Raw genomic sequence first — 23,093 nt, 5'->3', positions numbered from 1 at the left:
AAATGGAATGATAGCCTTCCTTATTCAAAATCCCTTTTACCTTGTAGAAATCTCCCACTTTACAAGCACGAAAGCAGCCCCAGACCATCACATTACCCTCACCATGCTTGACAGATGGCATCAGGCACTCCTCCAGCATCTGTTCACTTGTTCTGCATCTCTCAAATGTTCTTCTGTGTGATCCAAATACCTCAAACTTAGATTCAACTGTCCATAACACTTTTCCAATCTGCCTCTGTCCAATGTCTGTGTTCTTTTGCCCATCTTAATCTTTTCCTTTCATTGGCCAGTCTCAGATATGGCTTTTTCTTTGCCACTCTGCCTAGAAGGCCAGCATCCCGGAGTCGCCTCTTCACTGTGGACGTTGATATTGGCGTTTTGCGGGTACCATTTAATGAAGCTGCCAGTTTAGGACCTGTGAGGTGTCTATTTCTCAAACTAGAGACTCTAATGTACTTATCCTCTTGCTCATTTGTGCACCTGGGCCTCCCACTTCTATTTCTATTCTGGTTAGAGCCCGTTTGTGCTTTTCTCTGAAGGTAGTACACACCGTTGTAGGAAATCTTCAGTGTCTTGGCAATTTCTCGCATGGAATAGCCTTCATTTCTCAGAACAAGAATAGACTGTTGAGTTTCAGAAGAAAGTTCTCTTTTTCTGGCCATTTTGAGAGTACAATAAAACCCACAAATGCTGATGCTCCAAATACTCAACTAGCTCAAAGGAAGGCCAGTTTTATAGCTTCTATAATCAGCACAACAGTTTTCAGCTGTGCTAACATAATTGCACAAGGGTTTTGTAATCATCAATTAGCCTTTTAATATGATTAGCTAACACAATGTACCATTAGAACACAGGAGTGATAGTTGCCAGAAATGGGCCTCTGTACGCCTATGTAGATATTCCATTAAAAATAAGTGGATTCCAGCTAGAATAGTCATTTACCACATTAACAATGTCTAGACTGTATTTCTCGTTAATATAATGTTATCTTAATTGAAAAAAAAAAACAGTGCTTTTCTTTCAAAAATAAGGACATTTTTAAGTGACCCCAAACTTTTTAACGGTAGTGTACATTTACAAGTGACTGCACAATTTCGGACATGCATATGTCCTTCATCAAGCTGCATGTGTAGCACTAATCCTCAGTACAATCTTTTATCTCTATTCCCTCAGTGAGTCCAGCCTCACACTACACAGGTGTATCTCCTTAATCACAATTTCTAATTGAATTCACTTTAACCCATTATTTTCCAACAACCTCAAAACATTGTCAAATTTCCACACATCCACATATTACCCCCCATAGCTAACTGCAATCATGTATTACTAATCTTCTATATCAAAACCACATCATTGTTTCATATTATTTTCATTAGACGTGTGGATTGGGCACCCCAACCAAGAGTACCCAGCCCACACTTGAATGTCGGCAATAGCAGACTCATCACAAAATTACCAAATTCCCAAATATTTAACCAATCTATTCAAATCATCTCATACCAAAAGGAAATTTATACATGTTACCAAGTAATATTCAAAAATCATAATTATCATCCTATTCACAAGAATAAATAGAGATCATAATCTCTATTTAACCCATTAGGGTATAAGGAATTTAGCGATTTAATCCATCAAACTTCCCTCTGTCTGAGCCTTAAAATTATATCTCCTCCCCTCCTGTCTTTTTATTACTTCCAAAATCATGAATTATTTTTCAGTATCCTTATGATTATGCTATATACAATGTTTAGGTACCGGTAACCCCGGCTGTTTACTCGTAATTGAAGATCGGTGTTGTGACATACGATCTTTCATTTTTTATGTGGTTTCGCCAACATATATCAGCCCATACAGGGAAATTAATACATAAACCACATATGATGTTTGACATGTGTAAAATACTCGAATTATGTATTTTTTTCCATTACTAGGATGAATAAAGACATCACCTTTCCTCGTGTATCCACATTGTATACAGCTAAGATAAGGATATGATCTATTTCTCTTACTTTCCAAAAATGTCCTTTTTTCCATAGGTTTCTTTATTTTTTGGTGATCTGAATGTACTAATATATCTCTTATTGTCCTGTTCCTTCTATACGCTTTCAATAGTACTTCCTGAAAATATTCTCAGAGTAAGCCCGTTGTAATAAACTCCAATGTGTTTTAATGTGTTTCAATGATTTTAAATATTCTCTCACTTTAACTTTTGTACTGCAGGGAAAATGAAAGACGTTTTGATCTAGATTTTTAATTATTTCTGTTGGAACCCTTTTCTATATATATCTTAATCTCCCCAATTCCTGCTGCACCAAGTTATATGTTTATCCACGATTCCTAATTTTTTTTACATATTTTGTTTATTCTTAATTGCTTTCTCTCCTTATTGCTGATGATACTTTCTAATCAATTGAATTTGTATAATTGGTCTGAACACGTGGCAGATGAAAGCTTTTAAACCCCTATAGTTGGTTTCTATCTGTGGGTTTGATATACAAATCAGATTTCACTTTTCCATTCTCAATGTAAATCATATTGTCCAAAAAAGCCACCGATTTACCACCAACACACATCGTAAATTTTATGCCTGTGCTGAATGAATTCAGCATATCAAACATATATAGAGTTCCAATGTTGCCCCGCCATACCACAAACCCATCATCTATAAAGCGCCACCAAGTGGTGCAATATTTCTGAAAAAAAGTTTATCATTCAATATTTATGTATTCTCAAATGTATGCATAAAAGTGCAAGCGAATAACAGAGCGACATTGGAACCCATAGCAACACTCTTTAGTTGTTGTATAAACATTTCCTGAAAAAGAAAATAGTTATTATGCAAGATCAAAATCAATTTTTCAAAATGCCTAATTTGTGCTGTGGAATATAGTCCACTTGTTTCAATCAATTCAATATCTGCTGCAATTCCTTCATCCTGCGGTATGGATGTGTATAAACTATTCACATCCCATGTTACAAGAATGTCCTCCTCCTTCCAATCAGGTAAAGATTTCAACTTCTGTAAAAAAAATCATTAGTGTCCTTAATATGGGACGAAGTTCCCTGTAACCCCCCGATTGTGTCGGGTAGTGATTCCATCGTTGTCCCTACCTCACAATTTCTGGATAAGATTCTGTCCCCTCTGAGAATCTTATCCAGAAATTGTGAGGTAGGGACAAAGATAGAATCACTACCCTACACAATCAGGGGTTATCCTTATCCTTGTGAATTTCCGGCAGGGTATGACACTTATCCTAGTGTATTTAGGTAATAGTCCTAAAGATCCCCTGTAATTGTCCCATCCCTGAACGCATGTTTCAAAATATCTTCTAATTTTTTTCCGAATACTCCAAGTGGGGTCACCTGTTAATGTCTTATACACCTTCTGATCTTCAAATCGTCTGTAAATTTCATTCTCATACATTTGTTTGTCCATAATAACGGTGCACCCACCCTTGTCCGCTGGTTTCAAAATTATTTCCTGGTTTCCACTTAACCTTTTCAATGTCAATTTTTCATCATGCATAAGATTGTTAGGTATATGATCACGGTAGTCCAAATGAGAGACAAGTTCATGTACATCTCTCATTACCTCCTTTACAAAGGTTTTCACCGGTGCATATGTAGTGGGTGGTACAGTTTTAGATTTTTTAAATAAACCAATTTTTTTACAATTGTGTCCCCAGTAATTTCTATACAAGTACTTGGTTTATGTTCAAAATGTACCTTCCATCTAATGTTCCTAAATAGTTTGTACAGATCCTGATCAAGCATAAACGTATCCAAATAACTTTTTGGACAAAAAGATAGTCCTTTATTAAGCACCTTTAGCTCCTCCAGGAAAAGTGCTGTCATGGAGGTGTTATGTACTAAGTTCTCCGATATCGGTTTTGATTGCTCCGTGTATTGCGATGTGGCAGATACATAGCCGTGGCTCCTTCTCTGGTGTTGTATGATCTGGTCTGCATACGAGTCCTGCCTTCCAATTGTGTTTGTTCCAAAAAACAGTGGAGGAAGAATCTGTGTCAGTAGAGACCACTAGCGACTAATCCGATGCACCCCCTCTTCTCAAAGTGCCTGAGGTAATCCGTCCACGTCGTGCATATAAACAGGGCCATCTACCATCAGGTCATTGGGACATCGACACAGTTCTTATCTTTTTGGCTGTATACACCACCACAATGGATTTGAAATGAAACAAGATGTGCTTTAATTGCAGACTTTCAGCTTTAATTTGAGGGTATTTACATCCAAATCAGGTGAAAGGTGTAGGAATTACAACAGTTTGTATATGTGCCTCGCACTTTTTAAAAGGGACCTAAAGTAATGGCACAATTGGCTGCTCAGCTGTTCCATGGCCAGGTGTGTGTTATTCCCTCATCCCATTTACAAGGAGCAGATAAAAGGTCCAGAGTTACATTTCAAGTGTGCTATTTGCCTTTGGAATCTGTTGCTGTCAACTCTCAATATGAGATCCAAAGAGCGGTCACTATCAGTGAAACAAGCCATCATTAGGCTGAAAAAACAAAAACAAACCCATCAGAGAGATAGCAAAAACATTAGGTGCGGACAAATCAACTGTTTGGAACATCCTTAAAAAGAAAGAACGCACCGGTGAGCTGAGCAACACCTAAAGACCCGGAAAACCACGAAAAACAACTGTGGTGGATGACCGAGGAATTCTTTTCCTGGTGAAGAAAACACCCTTCACAACAGTTGGCCAGATCAAGAAAACTCTCCAGGAGGTAGGTGTATGTGTTTCAAAGTCAGCAATCAAGAGAAGACTTCACCAGAGTGAATACAGAGGGTTCACCGCAAGATGTAAACCATTGGTGAGCCTCAAAAACAGGAAGGCCAGATTAGAGTTTGCCCAACAACATCTAAAAAAGCCTTCACAGTTCTGGAACAACATCCTATGGACAGATGAGACAAAGATCAACTTGTACCAGAGTGATGCGAAGAGAAGAGTATGGAGAAGGAAATGAACTGCTCATGATCCAAAGCATACCACCTCATCAATGAAGCATGGTGGTGGTAGTGTCATAGCGTGGGCATGTATGGCTGCCAACGGAACTGGTTCTCTTGTATTTATTGATGATGTGACTGCTGACAAAAGCATCAGGATGAATTATGAAGTGTTTCGGGCAATATCGGCTCATATTCAGCCAAATGCTTCAGAACTCATTGGACGGTGCTTCACAGTGCAGATGGACATTCTGTAACGCTCCTGCGTTTCATGTATGGTGTGGATTTTCAGCTGCAGAAATATTCCACTTCAGTAGTCATGTAAGAGAGATGCTGAGATACCATTCCCAACCTCAATGACTCATCATGTGTGGAAGGTCTTAATTCAGCTAGTAAATACACACACTCAACAAGCTGGTTCCTAGAGTGACTTTATGTATGTAGTAACACAGTGATGAAGATTTAAGAGACAGGTTGAGTGGAGGTGGTAGGTGACAGACACTTGAAGGTAAGACAGTAGCAGATGGATGCAGGTAGGTTTAGCAATCATGTATGGTAGCAGATGACAGAGTAGCAGGTGGACATACAAGAGTGATCAACCCAGTGCAGGAATAAGTAGCAGTAGTCTTAAGAGCTAGCAATCTAGATATGCAGATGTGATAAATAGTCTTTACTATGCAGAGCTAGATAGTGTAAGCTTAGTATAAGTTTATAGAGGGTTCCCCTGCGGGGTACTTAGCACTAATAGCAATACAGCCGAAGGTTGGTTCAGGAGGAGCGGATGATCCGGAAGCGGGATGCAGGGATCAGCGCAGCGAGGTTCCGTCAGAGAGGTATGCTTGCAAGCACGAAAGCTTCAAGCCAAGTTAGCATCCAGGTAAGGGTGTTTGAACGAACACATGTGAGTGAGAACCGGCGATTTAAATAGCCATCTAGTCCGGCGCTGAGTGATGACAGCTTCAGTCTTAAAGGTGTATGCGCACCTTTCCAAAAGAGAATGGTGGGGCGCATACACTTGTGAAAAGAGTAATTTAGGGTACCAAAGGTACCGGAACATTACACATTCACCCATCATATTGCGAAAGCAACCAAAGAGTTTTTTAAGGGAAATTAGTGGAATGTTATACAATGGCCAAGTCAATCACCTGACCTGAATCCGATTGAACATGCATTTCACTTGCTGAAGACAAAACTGAAGGGAAAATGCCCCTAGAACAAGCAGGAACTGAAGACAGTTGCAGTAGAGGCCTGGCAGAGCATCACTAAGGATGAAACCCAGCGTCTGGTGATGTCTGTGCATTCCAGACTTCAGGCTGTAATTGACTGCAAAGGATTTGCAACCAAGTATTAAAAAGTAGAAATTTGATTTATGCTTGTTAATCTGTCCCATTACTTTTGGTCCCTTAAAAAGTGGGAGGCACATATACAAACTGTTGTAATTCCTACACCGTTTACCTGATTTGGATGTAAATACCCTCAAATTGAAGCTGAATGTCTGCAGTTAAAGCACATATTGTTTGTGTCATTTCAAATCCATTGTGGTGGTGTATAGAGCCAAAAAGATTAGAATTGTGTTGATGTCCCAATATATTAATGAACCTGACTGTATAAACTTGATTCCATTGATTATCTTCACTATCTCGGTCAAACCTATTCCGTTTTTTTCATCTCCAAATCTGAACGATATTTAATCATTTTTGCATCCAAACTTTCCATTAGTTTTGTAAATTCCTCAGCGGTTACTATGGATTTTAACTCCTTTTCCACTTTTAACAATTGTTCGGATACCACTTCTAATTCCTTCCGTATATGTGAGATCATTAAAGTCATTAGATCGAATGAACATTTATTGAGAATCTGCATAAATGTAGCCTTATACTCTTCGTTATCACTAAATAAAGTAGGTGCCAAGCTTACTCTTAAATCCTCTGGGGATCCGCTGTACCCGATGGTATTCCAAAGTTAGTCCATGTAATTCTAAAGACGTAGGTCTCTTTTGCAGCTTTTTTCATGACCGGATATTATGCACTGGAGTGTTCCCAGTTAGAAAATCTCTGGATCTAAATGATATATACACTGGCCAAAAAAATTAAAGGAACACTTTGAAAACACATCAGATCTAAATGGGGAAAAATATCATGCTGGATATCTATACTGATATGGATTGGGTAAAGGATGCCACATTGTTTGATGGAAATTAAAATTATAAACCTAAAGAGGGCAGAATTCAAAGACACCCTGAAAATGAAAATCAAAGCAAAAACATGATGCAGCAGGCTAGTCCATTTTGCTGAAATTTCATTGCAGCAACTCAAAATGGTACTCAGTTTGTATGGCCCCCACATCCTTGTATGCATGCTTGACAATGTGGAGACATGCTACTAATAAGATGACGAATGGTGTCCCGGGGTATTTCTTCCCTGATCTGAAGCAAGGCATCACTGAGCTTCTGAACTGACTGAGGTGCAACCTGACGGCATCAGATGGAGAGAAACAATGTCCCAGAGGTGTTCTATTGGATTTAGGTCAGGCGAGCATGGAGGCCATTCAATGGTATCAATTCCTTCATCCTTCGGGAGCTGGCTACATACTCTCGCCAAATGAGGTCGGGGGAATTTTCGTGCACCAGGAAGAACCTAGGACCCACTGCACCAGCAAAGAGTCTGACAATGGCTCCAAGAATTGAATCCCGATACCTAATAGCAGTGAGAGTGCCATTGTTCAACATGTAGAGGTCTGTGTGTCCCCTCAATGGATATGCCTCCCCAGACTATCACGGACCCACCACCAAACTGGTAATGCTGAACAATGTTACAGGCAGCATAATGTTCTCTATGGCTTCTCCAGACCATTTCACAAGTGTCACATGTACTCAGGGTGAACCTGCTCTCATCTGTGAAAAGCACAGGGCACCAGAGGCGGACCTGCCAATTCTGGTGTTCAATGACAAATGCTAATTGAGCTCTACTTTGCTGGGCAGTGAGCACAGGGCCCACTAGAGGACATCGGGCCCTCAGGCCACCCTCAAAAAGTCAGTTTCTGATTGTTTGGTCAGAGACATTCACACCAGTGGCCTGCTGGAGGTCATTTTGTAGGGCTCTGGCAGTGCTCATCCTGTTCCTCCTTGCACAAAGGAGCAGATGCCAGTCCTGCTGGTGGGTTAAGGATTTTCTACGGCCCTGTCCAACTCTCCTAGAGTAACTGCCTGTCTCCTGAAATCTCCCCCATGCTCTTGAGACTGTGCTGGGACACACAGCAAACCTTCTGGCAATAGCACATATTGATGTGCCATCCTGGAGGAATTGGACCGCCTATGCAATCTCTATAGGGTCGAGGTATTGCCTCATGCTACCAGTAGTGACACTGACCCTAGCCAAATGCAAAACTAGTGAAAAATTCAGAAAAGATGAATATGGAAAAAAATGTCAGTGCCCTCCACCTGTAAAACTATTCCTGTTTTGGAGGTGGTCTTATTGTTGCACATCTAGTGCACCTGTTCATTTCATTAACACCAAAGCAGCTGAAACTGATTAACAAACCCCTCTGTTACTTAAGACCCCTTTCACACATACGGTCCGTTTTTCATCCATCCGTTGACAGATGAAAAACGGACATCAATGCATTTCTATGTAAAAACGGTTGACAACGGATGATCATCCTTTAACATACATTTTCATCCGCTTCTGTCAATGTCCGTTTTTTGGAACGGATGAGTGCCCTATTTTTCATCCGTCAAAAAAAAAAAAAAATGGATTGGATGAAAAACAGATGTAAACGGACAAACGGTCCGTTTTTCATCCGTTTTTGCATTGGTAGTGGATGTAAAAAAAAAAAAAAAAATGGATGAAAAATGGATGGAAGACTGATACATTTGATGTGACTGATGAACTGAATGGAACGCATGTGTGAAAGGGGCCTAACTGACCAGATCAATATCCCCGGAGTTCAATTGACTTGATGCTATACTCGGATTAAAAAAAGTGTTCCTTTAATTTTTTTTAACAGTGTATTACATACATACCTACACACATGTGCGTTAGGTTATGAGTTTGGGATTGTTTATGCGTGAGGTTATAATGTATATTGACTGAAATATGTTTGACTTGGTTATATTTATTAATTCATTGGGGAGCGCGGTACTTTCACATTTATATTATTATACAAAGTTGATCACTTTGTGTGCAGCAGCTTACTGGTTTATTGGTATAGGTTTAAAGGTGAGCGCAAAAATAATTTCTTTACATGTTTTTTGTGTTTACTGCTGTATTGAGATATTTTGGATCTATGCATATATACAATAATTTATGGGAGCAGGTTTAGGGTAATTTTAATAGTTTATTATTTATGTGTGCAATAAAGTATATACATTTCTTTTTGGTATAGCAGCCTCTCTTCCTGCTTACTATTTTTGTTTCAATATTCATTCATAAATAGGGGGTTTGTTAAGCCCCTAATTCAGGTAATTTGCTTTTAAGTCACAAAAGAAAGTGCCTTGCTATATTTTCTATTTTTTGCAATCAGTAGAATGCAAGTGCAATGCTAGGTTCCAGTAGACACTTCCTCCAGCTCTATGCTTGTACTCAGGTATAGACTTTCAGCTGGAGATAATGTCAATGAAGCAAGAGTGTGTTGTATTTGTATGACTAATTTATAATCATTAGTGATGTTGTAAAAACAAGATTGCGCAGACAGGTGTAGAACGCAAACTCTACCAATCCAAACATATTTCCTGCAGCAACTTGGTGCTTCATTTGATCTCAGAACAGATAGTCTAACGGAGTACTTGCAAATATTACATTAATCAGAAGCCTCCAAAGTCCCAAGTTCTCATGATATAGCAAGCATATAGACACTCATTTAGCAAATATGTCAAAACTATACTATGCACCTAGGTGGCTTCCATGCATGCAATCATGTGTACTATAGTTCAGATCATTCCTTACAAAAAAAATAATCTTTCAGAAATTAAAAATCCCTCCCTGATATACAGTTTCTCTCCTTATTTTCTAAGATGTAAAGGCAGCTGATGTGTTGATCAAACACTTTTGATCTTGTTGACTAACTATGCTTCTTGGCCTCAATGACTTCTTATATTGTTTGAGGCAAAAATGCATCCAGCTTCTAATGGCCCGTACACACGATCCGAAAATTGGGCGAAAAATAACGCTTGTGAAAAGATCGGACGATAATCTGATCGTTAGTACACAGCTTACGAGAGGCGATCACGACAGTTCGCCCGATATTATTCGGTCGTGCAAGCATATAAATTTTGATCGTATTATATTACATTGTACGATAATCGTATTATCAGTATGTTGTTCGTCCGAAAAAAATGGTGAGCAGTAGACAGCGCATGAGCAGTAGACATAATTTCCCCTCACATGCTACAGCGTGGTTACGCATACCGGAAGCTTTTGAATCATCGTCCGAGAAAATTTGTATCGTAAGTAACCTCTCCCGTTTGCGAATATAATTGAGAGTTCCTAGCAACCAAAAAAAAATGGACGGAACGTCGTCCGATTTTCGGATCGTGTGTACTGGGAATTACATAGCATAAATAGGTAAGCAAGTTAACCCTTTCTCAAATGCTATTTTCCATAAACAAGTACTCTATGAATATTTAAGACACCTTAAAGTGGTTCTTCAGGCTAGAAAAAAAAAGAAAAAGGATAAATAAAATGTAAAAAAGTAAGCAGCTACAAATACTTCTGATCGATCGCCTGTCAAACTAGGTACTCATTTTGTCTGTTCAGATGAGAAGAGCTGCTGTGCCCGCATCCCTTGAGAAGTAATTTACCCTTCGGGAGTATCAAGTGTCTCACCAAAAATGACATTTTTGTTGCAGAGCATACCTAAAACTTTTATCCTAGAGCAGAGTTCTTCACACAAGCAGGAAACTACATTTTTGGAGGCGCTTTGTACAGCAATGTACAGATCATCTCCAGGTTTCCATACTACATTTTACAGAAAATGAAAGCACTGCAGATTGAAAAAGGTAAGGTCATTTTTCAATAACACGAATATACAATTTGGATTTGGTGTAGCAATTGTATATGCTATATTCATTTTTTTATTGGCTATATTTTTCTTCCACAAAAGTGGAGTTACTTTTTAAAGAAAACACTATCCAAGGGAAAAAAAAGAACTAAAATAAACACTAACAACACAACCTAAACAATTTAGCACATTTTCTGATTGGGTTCATATTCTGGTTTATCTCTTCCTCGCAATCTAAACATCATATTTTAACAAACCAGGGCCCAATATTTTGGTAGAAAAACAAAGAACATGTTCAGGATAACTAAAAAAAGATTCCCTTTAGGAGCCATTTAAAGCACATTGGCCCCCTAATTGTATAAAACATTTTTCCCTAGAGCTACTGTTTATGCTGCTATTTATAATTTCAAAGTTATTTTGTAGTATTTTGCCCCAATGACTTACTTCTGTCCGCTCAAAATTAATATACCCTGGGAAGACCGTACTGTCTATAACAATTCTTGTGGCACTGAACTTTTGATCGAGCAGGGGGCACGATTCTTATAACTAAGCAATCAGGCAGCCTCCTGCTTTGGAACTATATGCCATGATTCCTTGCCTTCAGCCTTAAATGCGCATACTGTATATGCCCCTTCTCACAGAACAGGCACATCAGGGTGGCTGAACTGGAGCTCCAGGGACACCATGCATGGCAGTGTAGCCACCCTATAGGTGGAAATAACAGCAAATACATTTTGTTGCAGGATTGTGCCACAAAGATAAGGGAGAAAGCAAACAAAAAAAAAAAGTACATAAAAAATGCTGCTGCATATACAATTTGTCAACAAGTGTTTAAGAACATGTTGGCTACAATGAATTTTAACATGGAGATTTGCAGTAAAATGTCATGATTCTTTAACAAAATCTTGGTGAAGTGAAAACTCCTAATTTTAGCCCTCCCTAGTTAGCATATCTTCCATCGATTTTAAAGAGGAAGTAAACCCTCCTCTGCAAGTTGTACCTCTAGGTAAGCCTATGATAAGGCTTACCTATAGGTACTGTAAATATCTCCTAAATATATACAGTTTAGGAGATATTTACCTTACATGCAGCCAGTGACATCACTGGCACATGCGCTCTGAAGGAACGGCCGCTGGTGCTGTTCCTTCAGAGCCCCGTGCCGTGACCGTCGGCTCCTGCGCGCATGCGCGGGAGTGACGTAATCGCGGGTCCAGCCAATCAGATGGCCGGATGCCGCGAACCCGGAAGAAGGGTGACAGAACATGTCACCCACGAGAGAGGTGAGCGGTCGGCACCTCGGGGCTTCGTTCTTAGGTATTTCATAATGAGCTAGTATGCGATACATACTAGCTCATTATGTGTTTGTCTTTCAGGTTTTTTTTTTTTAATTCGGAAGTTTACAACCTCATTAAAGAAACCTGAACCTGCAGTAAGATTTATGTTTTTGCATGTGTTTTTTTAGATCGTCTAATGGAGAAAAAAAAAAAGCACATTTCCAACTACCAATAGGAAACCAAAAAACAAACAAAAATAAATGATCATATGAAGCAAAATATACTTACACAGCAACAACAAATCAGAATAATTACTAGTGTTTGCAGCACACCAGCTATTCCCACTATCCATGTTAGTCGAAGAAAGAGTATCACCCCGAAAATATTTTGTAAACATGGAAGGTAAACTCCCATCAGTGTGCCCATGCTGGGAGACTGTGAAGAGAATTAAAAAAAAAAAAAGGGTTTTTACAATAGGATAAATGTAGTAATAGTAATAACAATAGCAGCAGAATGACTGTTATAATCAAGAGTAAAATAAACAAAAAAGGAACTAGAAGTCATGTATAAGAAAAGTATTTCATTAACAGAAAAAGACATCTACAGGTCTGCTAGTAAATACAGTAACACGACTTTTATACACATTTACAACATGGATTTTCCCTTTTTATTCTCCACAGTTAAAGCTCAAGCTCCAGACCAGGGTTCCTCCTGAGGTTGCTAGGGGTTCCTTGAGCAATGGGCAATTTCTGCCTCTCAGATAAGTTTCCAGTGAGACCATTGTTCCTTTTAGCTATCTCTGAGAGGGTAATTCTTCCCAATGATGACAAGAGTAAGGAACATTCTTCCAATGTGTCATGAGTTGTAGATTTTTAATTTTTAACAGGGGTTCCCCGAGACCAGAAATATATTTCAGGGTGTTCCTCTGTGTTGAAAAAGTTGATAAAGGCTGCTCCAGACTAACAGCTAAACACAAAGATGAAGTACAAATGACAGCAATTTTACCTGCCAAAGCATCTGTATTTCTGTCCATCCACTTCTGAGACTTACAAAGCTCAGCCCCACAGCATAGCCCTTTCTAGTAGGAAAAATGACCTGTTCTTTCTCTTCTGCAGTTTGACGTTCGTTTAAATAAAGGTTGCTTTCCCCATTCCAACCTGTGACTGGGCAGCAAAAGGAGAAGCAGTGCACTGTTGAGCTCATTCAACAGTGACTCCACTCTCCCCTCCTATCAGCATACTCCTAGCACTGTAGCAAACCTGACTGGCTCCTTATGCTACTTCTCGGACCCCCTCGCTATTGTACATAATATACAATAAACTGCAAGAGGCCGATATCCAACCAAATTCAGGTACTGCTTCCATTTAAAAAAATAAATTCCATGATTTAATAGTTATTATAATGCTGCATTAGTTTGTGTCTTTTAGATCTGCCCAGAGTTAACCTTTATAGGAGGTTTTTATTTAAAACAGGCCATAGATTATGCGATTTTCTTTATTGCTTGATTCCCCCATCAACACAGTCAGTGTTGATGGGGGAATCTCTCCCATGGAACTTTTGTGTTCACCCAGCAGAGGTGGGCGCAGGGAACCATTCCTGCCAGGAGAACACAGTGATTACTGCCAGCAGCTAAAGCCACTGACAATAATCGAATGCTAAAAATCCGATATTCTGGTTGTACCTCTCAGAATCTTTTTTTAAGGCACTAGGTTGGTGTAGAAGTTCAATCCTAAGGATGTGAAATCAGAAAGCCTGCTTAGCTTGTAGAACAGGTGACCTAGTGATCCTTGACCTTGATATAGAGAGGGAGGACCTATAGAGACATAGGGTACAGTCTAAGGATCATAAGCTAAGGAGGCCTGTGTAGAAAAGGGGTCTATTAACTAAATCTAGACTCCACACACAGTGATGAGTATACTGTCAGTAACTTGAAGTGGATAAACGAGGTGATGGCAACTCCACCAGCAGAGCTGAGGGAAATTTTCATGGAGCTGCAACAAAAGAGTTCCAAGCATGGACACATAATCAAAGCAGCAAGTTCATGTGTGTTCGAAGTGGATTAACAAATGATATGAGAATTAGACCTAGATATTCTTAGCAGTAGTAAGTTGGGATGGGTGCACTATCAAGCCCGGGGTAATAACATCAGTGTTTGGAAGGAGGATAGGGCGCGATTCTAAACAGATATAAAACTATGCCAGGGTACCATCCCTTCTTAATACAAACACTAGAAGAGAACTACAACTCTCATACTCCTGTGGGAGAATCAGGAGTGAATGTGGAGGGATATAGGGGTACCAGGCATAAATAGACATCTAAACATACATAAAAGAATAATACACTTTATTAATATTCAAAAATATAAAAACAGAATACTCATACAAAAACTGAGTACATCGTATCACAATATAAATCTCACTACACAAAAATCATATCAGATATGGGTCAATCTGGAGCTGGATCAATGCGTTTCGCCCGAGGATAAGGGCTTCTTCAGGATTCCATAACAGATAGTGTGGACACCACTGGAAACATAGAATGCAATCAAATAAATCATATATATAGTCAATAGAATAATATACCCATAACAATATGTATGTACATATATGTCATTAATAACATCTACGTATCAAATAAAATCACAAAATCATTAATAAGCAATCACAGGTCAAAGTACAGAAAAAAAAATAAAAACAACTCAAAGGAACAATAATGGAGAACCCAGACGGATATCAGAGACTGGGGGAGTGGGATAAATGACCAGACAACCATCACATGCAAACAGAGCTAAATAAACACAGAAAGATGAGATTTATATCTACAAATTTGATAATATACCGTCGATGGTTAGTGAAGACAGACAATACTCCCAACAGCCAACAATAATCTTGCTGGATGAGGGATCTCAGGATATACACCAGTAAAAGGTAGGCAAATGTGCAAGAGCACTAAAAACAATAATGATCCATCTGCTAACACCAAAAAATTACTATGTGCTCTAAAAAAGAAGAAGCATGTATATATAATTGTATCAACCGAATACAAAATGAGAAAAATGACAAGTGCAAGTGCAGAATTGTAACAAATGCAAATACTTACTAGTCAGAGAGAGGGAGGGGAGATAGGACAAAAAGTGATTTCAAATAGGTGATCCAGAAACCCCTGCATAAAGGTTTTTTTGTAAACAAGTGAGCCAATCGACCCCTCAGGAGATCACCTCTATCTTAGGATGCAGTGGTATGAAGAGTTCCCATAAATCAATTATAATCAACGCCAAATCAGCCAGTGATGTGGGTAGCATGAGAATGTGCAAACAGAAGAAAAGAAAACACTCAAACAGACAATATTTTGCATTAATAAGAAAAAAGTGGAATAACAAAGATCACCCCACATTAATAAGAAAAAAATGCAAAAAAAACAATTACCCCAGATTAGTGAGTATTAGATCACTTTTAGATATCACACCAGAGCAAAGCCGGAGTATTCACTTCTGTCCGACCAAGCTGGTAAATTGACACAAGACAAGGATATACAGCCACGTCCTTCAACGCCACATCCAGTCAGCTGAATGAGAGCCGCCAAACAGCTGAGCGGCGTCTAAATACACCCCGCTCTATTAGTCATCACAGGTGGTTGTGCTGATCTCCTGCTACCCACGTCACAGCCCTTCATGGCCAATGAGCGGCCTGGGGGCGTGACGTTCCTACCGGAACAGACAGTCACAAGCATATAAAGCAAGATACGCTCAGATCCTTGTCCCCACATAGGGGAAAACATGCCGCATCCGATCGCCAATCAGATCAAATAGGGGCAAAACAATCAATAGAGGCCTCCAAAGCCAACATAATTAGAAACAGAAAACTGACAGCCTCCATACAACAGCATACAATGTAAAACTCCCCATCCGAGATGGAGAGAGTAAACTGAATAGAGAAAATATTGAATATATTAGAGATGCTATGCAATAAATATAATTCCGGGAGGACAGCCAATGACATCCCTGGATGGACCATCAGAACACCCCCTGAAAAAAAAAATATATATAAAAATAAATAATTATATCAAATTTGTAGATATAAATCTCATCTTTCCATGTTACTTTAGCTCTGTTTGCAGTTTGCATGTGATGGTTGTCTGGTCATTTATCCCACTCTCCCAGTCTCTGATATCCGTCTGGGTTCTCCATTATTGTTCCTTTGAGTTGCTTTTTTTTTTTTCTGTACTTTGACCTGTGATTGCTTATTAATGATTTTGTTTGATACATAGATGCTATTAATGACATATATGTACGTACATATTGTTATGGATATATTATTCTATTGACTATATATATATATATATATATATATATATATATATATATATGATTTGTTTGATTGCATTCTATGTTTCTAATGGTGTCCACTCTATCTGTTATGGGATCCTGAAGAAGCCCTTACCCTCTGGCGAAATGCGTAGATACAATTCCAGATTAACCCACATCTGATATGATTTTTGTGTAGTGAGATTTATATTGTGATACGATGTACTCAGTTTTTGTATGAGTATTCTGTTTTTATATTTTTGGATATTAATAAAGTGTATTATTCTTTTATATATGTTTAGATGTCTATTTATGTCTGGTACCCCTAAATCCCTCCACATTCACCCCTGATTCTCCCACGGGAGTATGAGGGTTGTAGTTTTCTTTCAACATCAGTGTTTGGGCCTATGGTTTGAGATTTGGTTCTCCAAGACAAAAGATAACACCGCAATATGTGGCAAGTTTAGCAATGTAAAGCTAAATTGAAGTTTGGGAAGAAGGGCAGCAAACCCGCACTACAGTATGGTTGCCACTGAGTTTAAAAGATCTCCCATATGGGAAATATAGTAGTGGGTTTAACAAACTATACAACAATTATGCAATAAAGGCTTTACCTTGAAAAACATTTTACAGGACTCCGTATTTTCAGCCTCTTCATGTTCCTGTGCACCCTGTGTCAGGTTAGTATAGTTTACCAAGCGATTAAGAAAGGAAGAGACCTTCGGTCGGATGTCCAGCTCTTCCTAAAACATGCATATACAAAATTGTAAAATAACATATTTAAGTTTATTATTCATATATAACTACAGATACACAAAAACATAAAGCAAACAGTCATAAGATCCTGAGTTTACAAAGTTAAATTTAAGAGATCACTGATACTAAGGCTCCATTCACACCTGAGAGTAGTGATTGAATGGCGTTTTTTTCTGGCACTTTCAGGCAATTTTAAAGCACTTTTGTAGCTTTTTACAAGCATTTTTAAAGTCTTTTAGACGTGTATTACAAGCATTTTACGGTTTCAGGTGTTTTTGTTTAGCCAACAGAAAGCACTAAGGAGAAGAGAGGGAAAGGAAATTAAGGGTAGAGAGCAGAAAATGCCTGTAAAAATGCTCAGGTCAGATGTTTCTATTGTCTAAGTCTATGGGGCCAAAAACACTTGTATGCTGCCAAAAGGAAGCTCATGTACTTCTTTGAGCAGCAGACATTTTGCTTCAGACGACAGAATGCTCAGATGTGAACAGGGGCCATTGAAATTAATGCAGTTTGTCTTGTTAAGTGTTTTAGAGCAACAGGCTTCAAGCAGAAAATAGCTCAGATGTGAACAGGGCCTTATACAAGTTATAAACCATGCAGTGTCTTTGCTTTACTATGAACAATTTCACACTGCAAACTATGGCTGTGCAATTCTGGATAAAATGAAAATCACCATTTTCTTGCTTAGAATAAAAAGATTACGATTCTCGGCGTAACATCTTTTTTATTATATAAAAAAATTGGGCTAGCTTAACTGTTTAGTTTTTTTTTTTTTTTTTAATGCATTAAAGTGTATTTTTCCCAAAAAACTGCATTTAAAAGACTCCGGTGCAAATACAGTGTGACATAAAAGATTGCAACGATCGCCATTTTATTTTCTTGGGTCTCTGCTAAAAAAAATATATATATTATATAAATATATACAATATATATTTATATATAAAATGCTTGGGGGTTTGAAGTAGAGATCGACCAATTATCGGCAACCCTGCTATATCGGGGGCCGATATGCACTTTCCCCATATATCGGAAATTGGCCTTTGGATTTACCGATATTTTTGTGACGTCATCGCGTACGTTGCGCCACGAGCCTCCGCGCACTGGGCAGCTCTTAGGCCGCTCCCTCAGCCTCGTTACAGTGTCTTTTACCTGCCGCGGTCACACTGGAGTCTGCATGCTACACAGGCGGTCGGTCGGGACAGGGAGTTCTTCTATATCTAGTGAGTGAACAGTGACCAACAGTTTGACACACGTTCTGTATCTGTTCTGTAAAACAGCCGCCGCGGCCACCCACCACCCACAGCTTCCTGGTGCCAGCCAGCAACCCAGTCCCCCACACCCACTATGTACCAGCCAGCCAGCCACAGGTCCTGCCTGAGTCCTGACTGTACAAGCTAGTCAGCCACAGACCCTGGGCCTGTACGTGCCAGGCCTGCCACCACACAGGGTGCCAGCCAGTCACAAAAGGGTGCCAGCCAGCCACCAATGGGTGCCAGCCAGCCATCAAAGCAGTGCCAGCCGTAGGACTGCCTCATGTTTCAGCCATTCAAGTTCACTGCCTTGTTGCTCACCTCCAACTTTGCCCTGTTTTTTCTTTCTGATTGCCCTATACGGACCCCAGGGATGCCTCTGGCATATTCTTCTACACTCCCCAATGTCTAACAACAAAGGTTCTTTCATCTCCTGGAATGTCCGGGGCCTGCATGATACTCGGAAATGTACTGCAGTTCTGACCTTTCTATCACACCATGCTCCAACCTTCACTTGCTTGCAAGAAACACACCTAACCAAGGACTCGGTGAACCTACTCCGCTCTCCGAAATACCCAGTCCAATTTCAATACCTGTACTCTAGAGGGGGTCTCAGTTTTGATCTCTGCTTACGCTAAATTTGAAACTCTGGACTCTCATATAGATGCCTAGGGGAGGTTTATTTTCCTAATGGCTTTGTGGGACACTCAAATGTATAATTGCTAATATTTATATACCGCCTCCGTTTGTCTTTGAGGTACTGGAGTGTCTGTCTCGGCTTCTTATTAAACACCCGCAAGTACCGGTCCTGGCCCTCTGGGATTTTAACGCTGTTTTGGATGTGTCCCTTGACGTATACAAGAAATTCTGTCCTCAGGGATCTAGGGCACTCACTCCCCTTTGCCAGGTTTATGGGAGAACTGGTTCTCATAGATTTATGGCGGATTAAATACCTGCTGGAGGCCTGCTTCTCCTGCCATTCTGCATCCCATTCTACCTTATCACACATAGACCTGGCTCTGGGTTCTGACCTGCTCTTCTCCCTCTCACCCGTAGTTTCATACATAGCTAGAGGCCTCTCGGATCATTCCACGGGTCAGGTACGTTTGACACTACCGGGCTCTAAGCTCCCCATGTACTGGAAGCTGAATCCATTTTGGCTCCCACTGTTTACTAACACTGATTTTATGCATGATCAAATTGCACATTTCCTGACAGACAACAGGCACTCTGCATCTCCTGGCGTTGTGTGGGATGCTCGGAAGGCCTTATATCTGAAGGTTTCCGGCATTAAGACAAGGAGTAGACAATGGGCACAGGATGCTAGTGAAGCGGTGCTGCGGGCTGAATGGGTATACGGCAAAAAATCAGAACCAATGGTTAGAGGCGCAGCGTTTTTATCGCTCGATTCAAAAACAGCAGGCAGCTCACAAGAGGCTTTTCACTTCTCAAGCATATTTTGAGGAGGGGGAAAAAACTGGCCATATGCGCTCTGTCATATCTCGGGCGCAACGGCCCTCTGTGATTATACATAGACTGTCTCTCCGCACGACCCACGTATTTACTGATACTCCGTCCATATTGCAGGGGTTCCACTCCTTTTTCCAAGACCTATACACCTCTAAGGTTGCCTACGCCCGGGGGACTTACATGACTTCCCAATCTCCCGGTGGTACCTGTTAAGGACCGTGAACTCCTGAACTCCCCCATTCAATTGGAGGAACTACAGGAGGCGCTGGCTACCTTCCCCAATTCCAAGTCACTGGGAACGGATGGGATTCCCATAGAGCTATATAAAAAGTTTCACACTTTTACGGCTGCTTTTGAGGAGAGTTCACTACCTGCCTCGATGTATGAGGCAGTGGTGGTTGTTATACTGAAGCCTGGGAAGTATCCTGACCAACCTGAATCCTATTGCCCGATATCGCTCCTGACCACAGACCTGAAAATACTTGCTAAGGTTCTGGCGCAGCGCCTCTCCAAGGTGGTCGTTAAAAAAATTCATAGAGACCAGACAGGGTTTATATCTAACCGGTCTACCACTAGTAATCTACGCCGGCTGTTTCTCAACATGCAAATACCCCCAGACAACTGTGGTCACAGAGCGGTGCTGTCCCTTGATGCCGCTAAGGCATTTGCTAGTGTGGAGTGGCAATACTTGTGGGCAGTCCTTGAGAAATTTTGTCTGGGGACCACGTTTATTTCCTGGGTTAAGCTGCTGTATGGGGCTCCTACTGCCTGTGTCCGCATAAACAACATGCTGTCTCCGTCATTCTCTCTTTGAAGGGGCACGAGGCAGAGGTGTCCGTTGTCCCTCCTTTTGTTCGCCCTGGAGGTGGAGCCCCTTGCAGCAGCTATCAGGAGGGATCCCATGATTCACGGGTTTAAAAGAGGCACGGGGGGGAAGAGAATATTGCTCTTTATGCAGACGACGCCCTGCTCTTTTAGGGTGACACTGATGACTCCCTTACGGGTTTGATGGCATTGATTCGCCAGTTCGGATCCTTCTCAGGATTCCAAATCAACTGGGACAAGTCGGTACTATTACCGCTGGACCTACAGGAGCGCCCATTACCGCAGGCGGCTTCCCAGATTCTGGTACTGGAACAATTTAAATATTTGGGCATAATAGTACACCCTAATTTGGCTAATTATGTTAAGCGTAATGTCTCCCCATTGGTGCAGAAATTAAAAGATAAAATGGCAAGTTGGATTAAACGACCCCTCTCTGTTGTAGGGAGATGTAATTTGATCAAAATGATATGGAATCCACAATTGATCTATGCCTTGCACAATGCCTCCATCTGGATACCCATTCATGTATTTAAACAATTTAACACCATCTTCCGCTCTTTGATCTGGAAACATCAAACTCCCCGGATTAGGTTGTAAACATTCCAGGAAGCTAAGGATTCTGGTGGCCTGGTAGTTCCCAACCCCTATTACTACTATCTGGCGACCCAGCTGCAGCATGTCACGGGTTGGCTTGGGAGGGATGACTCGGACCCCATTCGAGCAGGGGACCTGAGAGGTTTTTCTCAATGTCCCTTGCTGGTACTGCTGGACAGGATATGGCATAAAACCAAGCAACATTTTGGTTACAGAGGGTTCTCTAGGCACTCCCACATTCTGGATAACACTAACTGTCCTGAACTGGCTAAACTGCAGACTTTTATAGAGTGGGACAGGTGTGGGGTGAGACTCATTTCATAGCTGTATCGGGGACTTGCTCTTAAAGACTTTCAGACACTTCGAGCAGAGTTTGGCCTCCCTAACTCCCTCTTCTACCAGTACTTACAATTGCGGCATGCCCTGGCGGCACAGGCAAGAAACCCCTCATGGGAACTCTGTGACCCCGTTCTTCTGACTCGTGAGGTGGAATCGGAGGTTAGAAAGGGACAGATTTCTTCGCTATACTCCAGCTTCATGGCCCAGATATCAAGGGCTATGACCTTGAAGTGCAGGGGCGGGTGGACGGAGGACTTGGGTCCTATTTCTTCTGAGGAGTGGGTGGGTATCCTTGATAAGGTCCTTGAGGTATCCCTGTCCTCGTCACAGAAGCTCATGCAACTTTTTATTCTGCACCGCACATATCGTACCCCGAGACTGCATAGTTGACACAGGAGAGACTCTCCCCTGTGCCCTCTCTGTAAAATCCACACAGGGACCCTATTGCATATGCTTTTGAATTTCCCTAAATTACACAGTTATTGGACGGAAGCTTTGCGTTCCATTAACTCCATTTGGAATCTTGCTCTCCCTATGGATCCAAAGATGTGCCTTTTGGGATGGTTAGATGAGGAACAATATACCCCTGGTGTACACACTCCCATCCTCAGGATGCTGTTCCTTGCCAGGAAGCTACTGACGAGGAAGTGGATATCACCGGTGGCTCCCACGCATGCTAAATGGGTGACTGAGGTGAACACAATACTGGGTAGGTAAAGTCTTACTTATAAAAACAGGGGCAACATATTGAAATTTGAACGCATTTGGGCTCCGTGGCTTGATATTCCTGGGCTTGCTCCCCTTCAACTAGTCAGGAATAGAATTCTAGGTGGGGTGGCAACCACTTCTTAAGGCTGAGGTTTCGGGCACGGGCCTACCCTGTACACATTGCCTGGGCAGGAATTTTGGAGATTAATTACTATACTACAGGTGTCACTTTTACAGGATGCCAAGTATATGTGGCAGTCACCCTTAGGCAGTCCACCCTTATTTTTGTTTTTGGTTTTCTGGTTTCTTTTATTTTGGTTTAGAGCTATTGCCCCAGATGCACTTTAGTCTAGCACAGTTGTGCCCTGATGGATTGAAACGGTATTCCCTGGTCCCGCGGCCTGCCCCTGAGATGTTTCTGTCAGGTTGCTCTCCTGATGTAGGTTAATAAATTACTCTTGTGGGGGTTGCTGCGGAGCTCAGATTCATCAGGTTTGTACATGCATTATTGTTTTTGTATTTTAACAGGGTGCATCTGGTCTCCCCTGTCTTGCGCAAATGAAGCCTGAGGGGTAAAAAGCTTTTTTCATTGATTGAACTTTGCTTTGGTAC

The 23,093-nt window shown here is 40.8% G+C and overlaps 1 protein-coding gene across 2 annotated transcripts in view; it reads right to left on the bottom strand.

Annotated features, from left to right (window-relative positions):
• SLC12A4 (solute carrier family 12 member 4) overlaps window positions 1-23,093 on the bottom strand; it is a 363,765-nt gene that overhangs the window by 305,682 nt on the left and 34,990 nt on the right. For both annotated transcript variants that reach the window (XM_082270400.1, XM_082270401.1), the window contains exons 3-4: window positions 17,154-17,282; window positions 12,525-12,671 (exon numbers count right to left, since the gene is read on the bottom strand). In XM_082270400.1, the coding sequence (XP_082126526.1) occupies window positions 12,525-12,671; window positions 17,154-17,282 (276 nt within the window). The remainder of the gene's footprint in view (window positions 1-12,524; window positions 12,672-17,153; window positions 17,283-23,093) is intronic.

Source organism: Pelophylax lessonae (genome assembly GCF_965119305.1).
Source record: "Pelophylax lessonae genome assembly, chromosome: 10".
Taxonomy (NCBI): Eukaryota; Metazoa; Chordata; class Amphibia; order Anura; family Ranidae; genus Pelophylax; species Pelophylax lessonae.
Note: the sequence above shows the minus strand (reverse complement) of the source record. Positions and strands in the feature narration are given on the sequence as shown.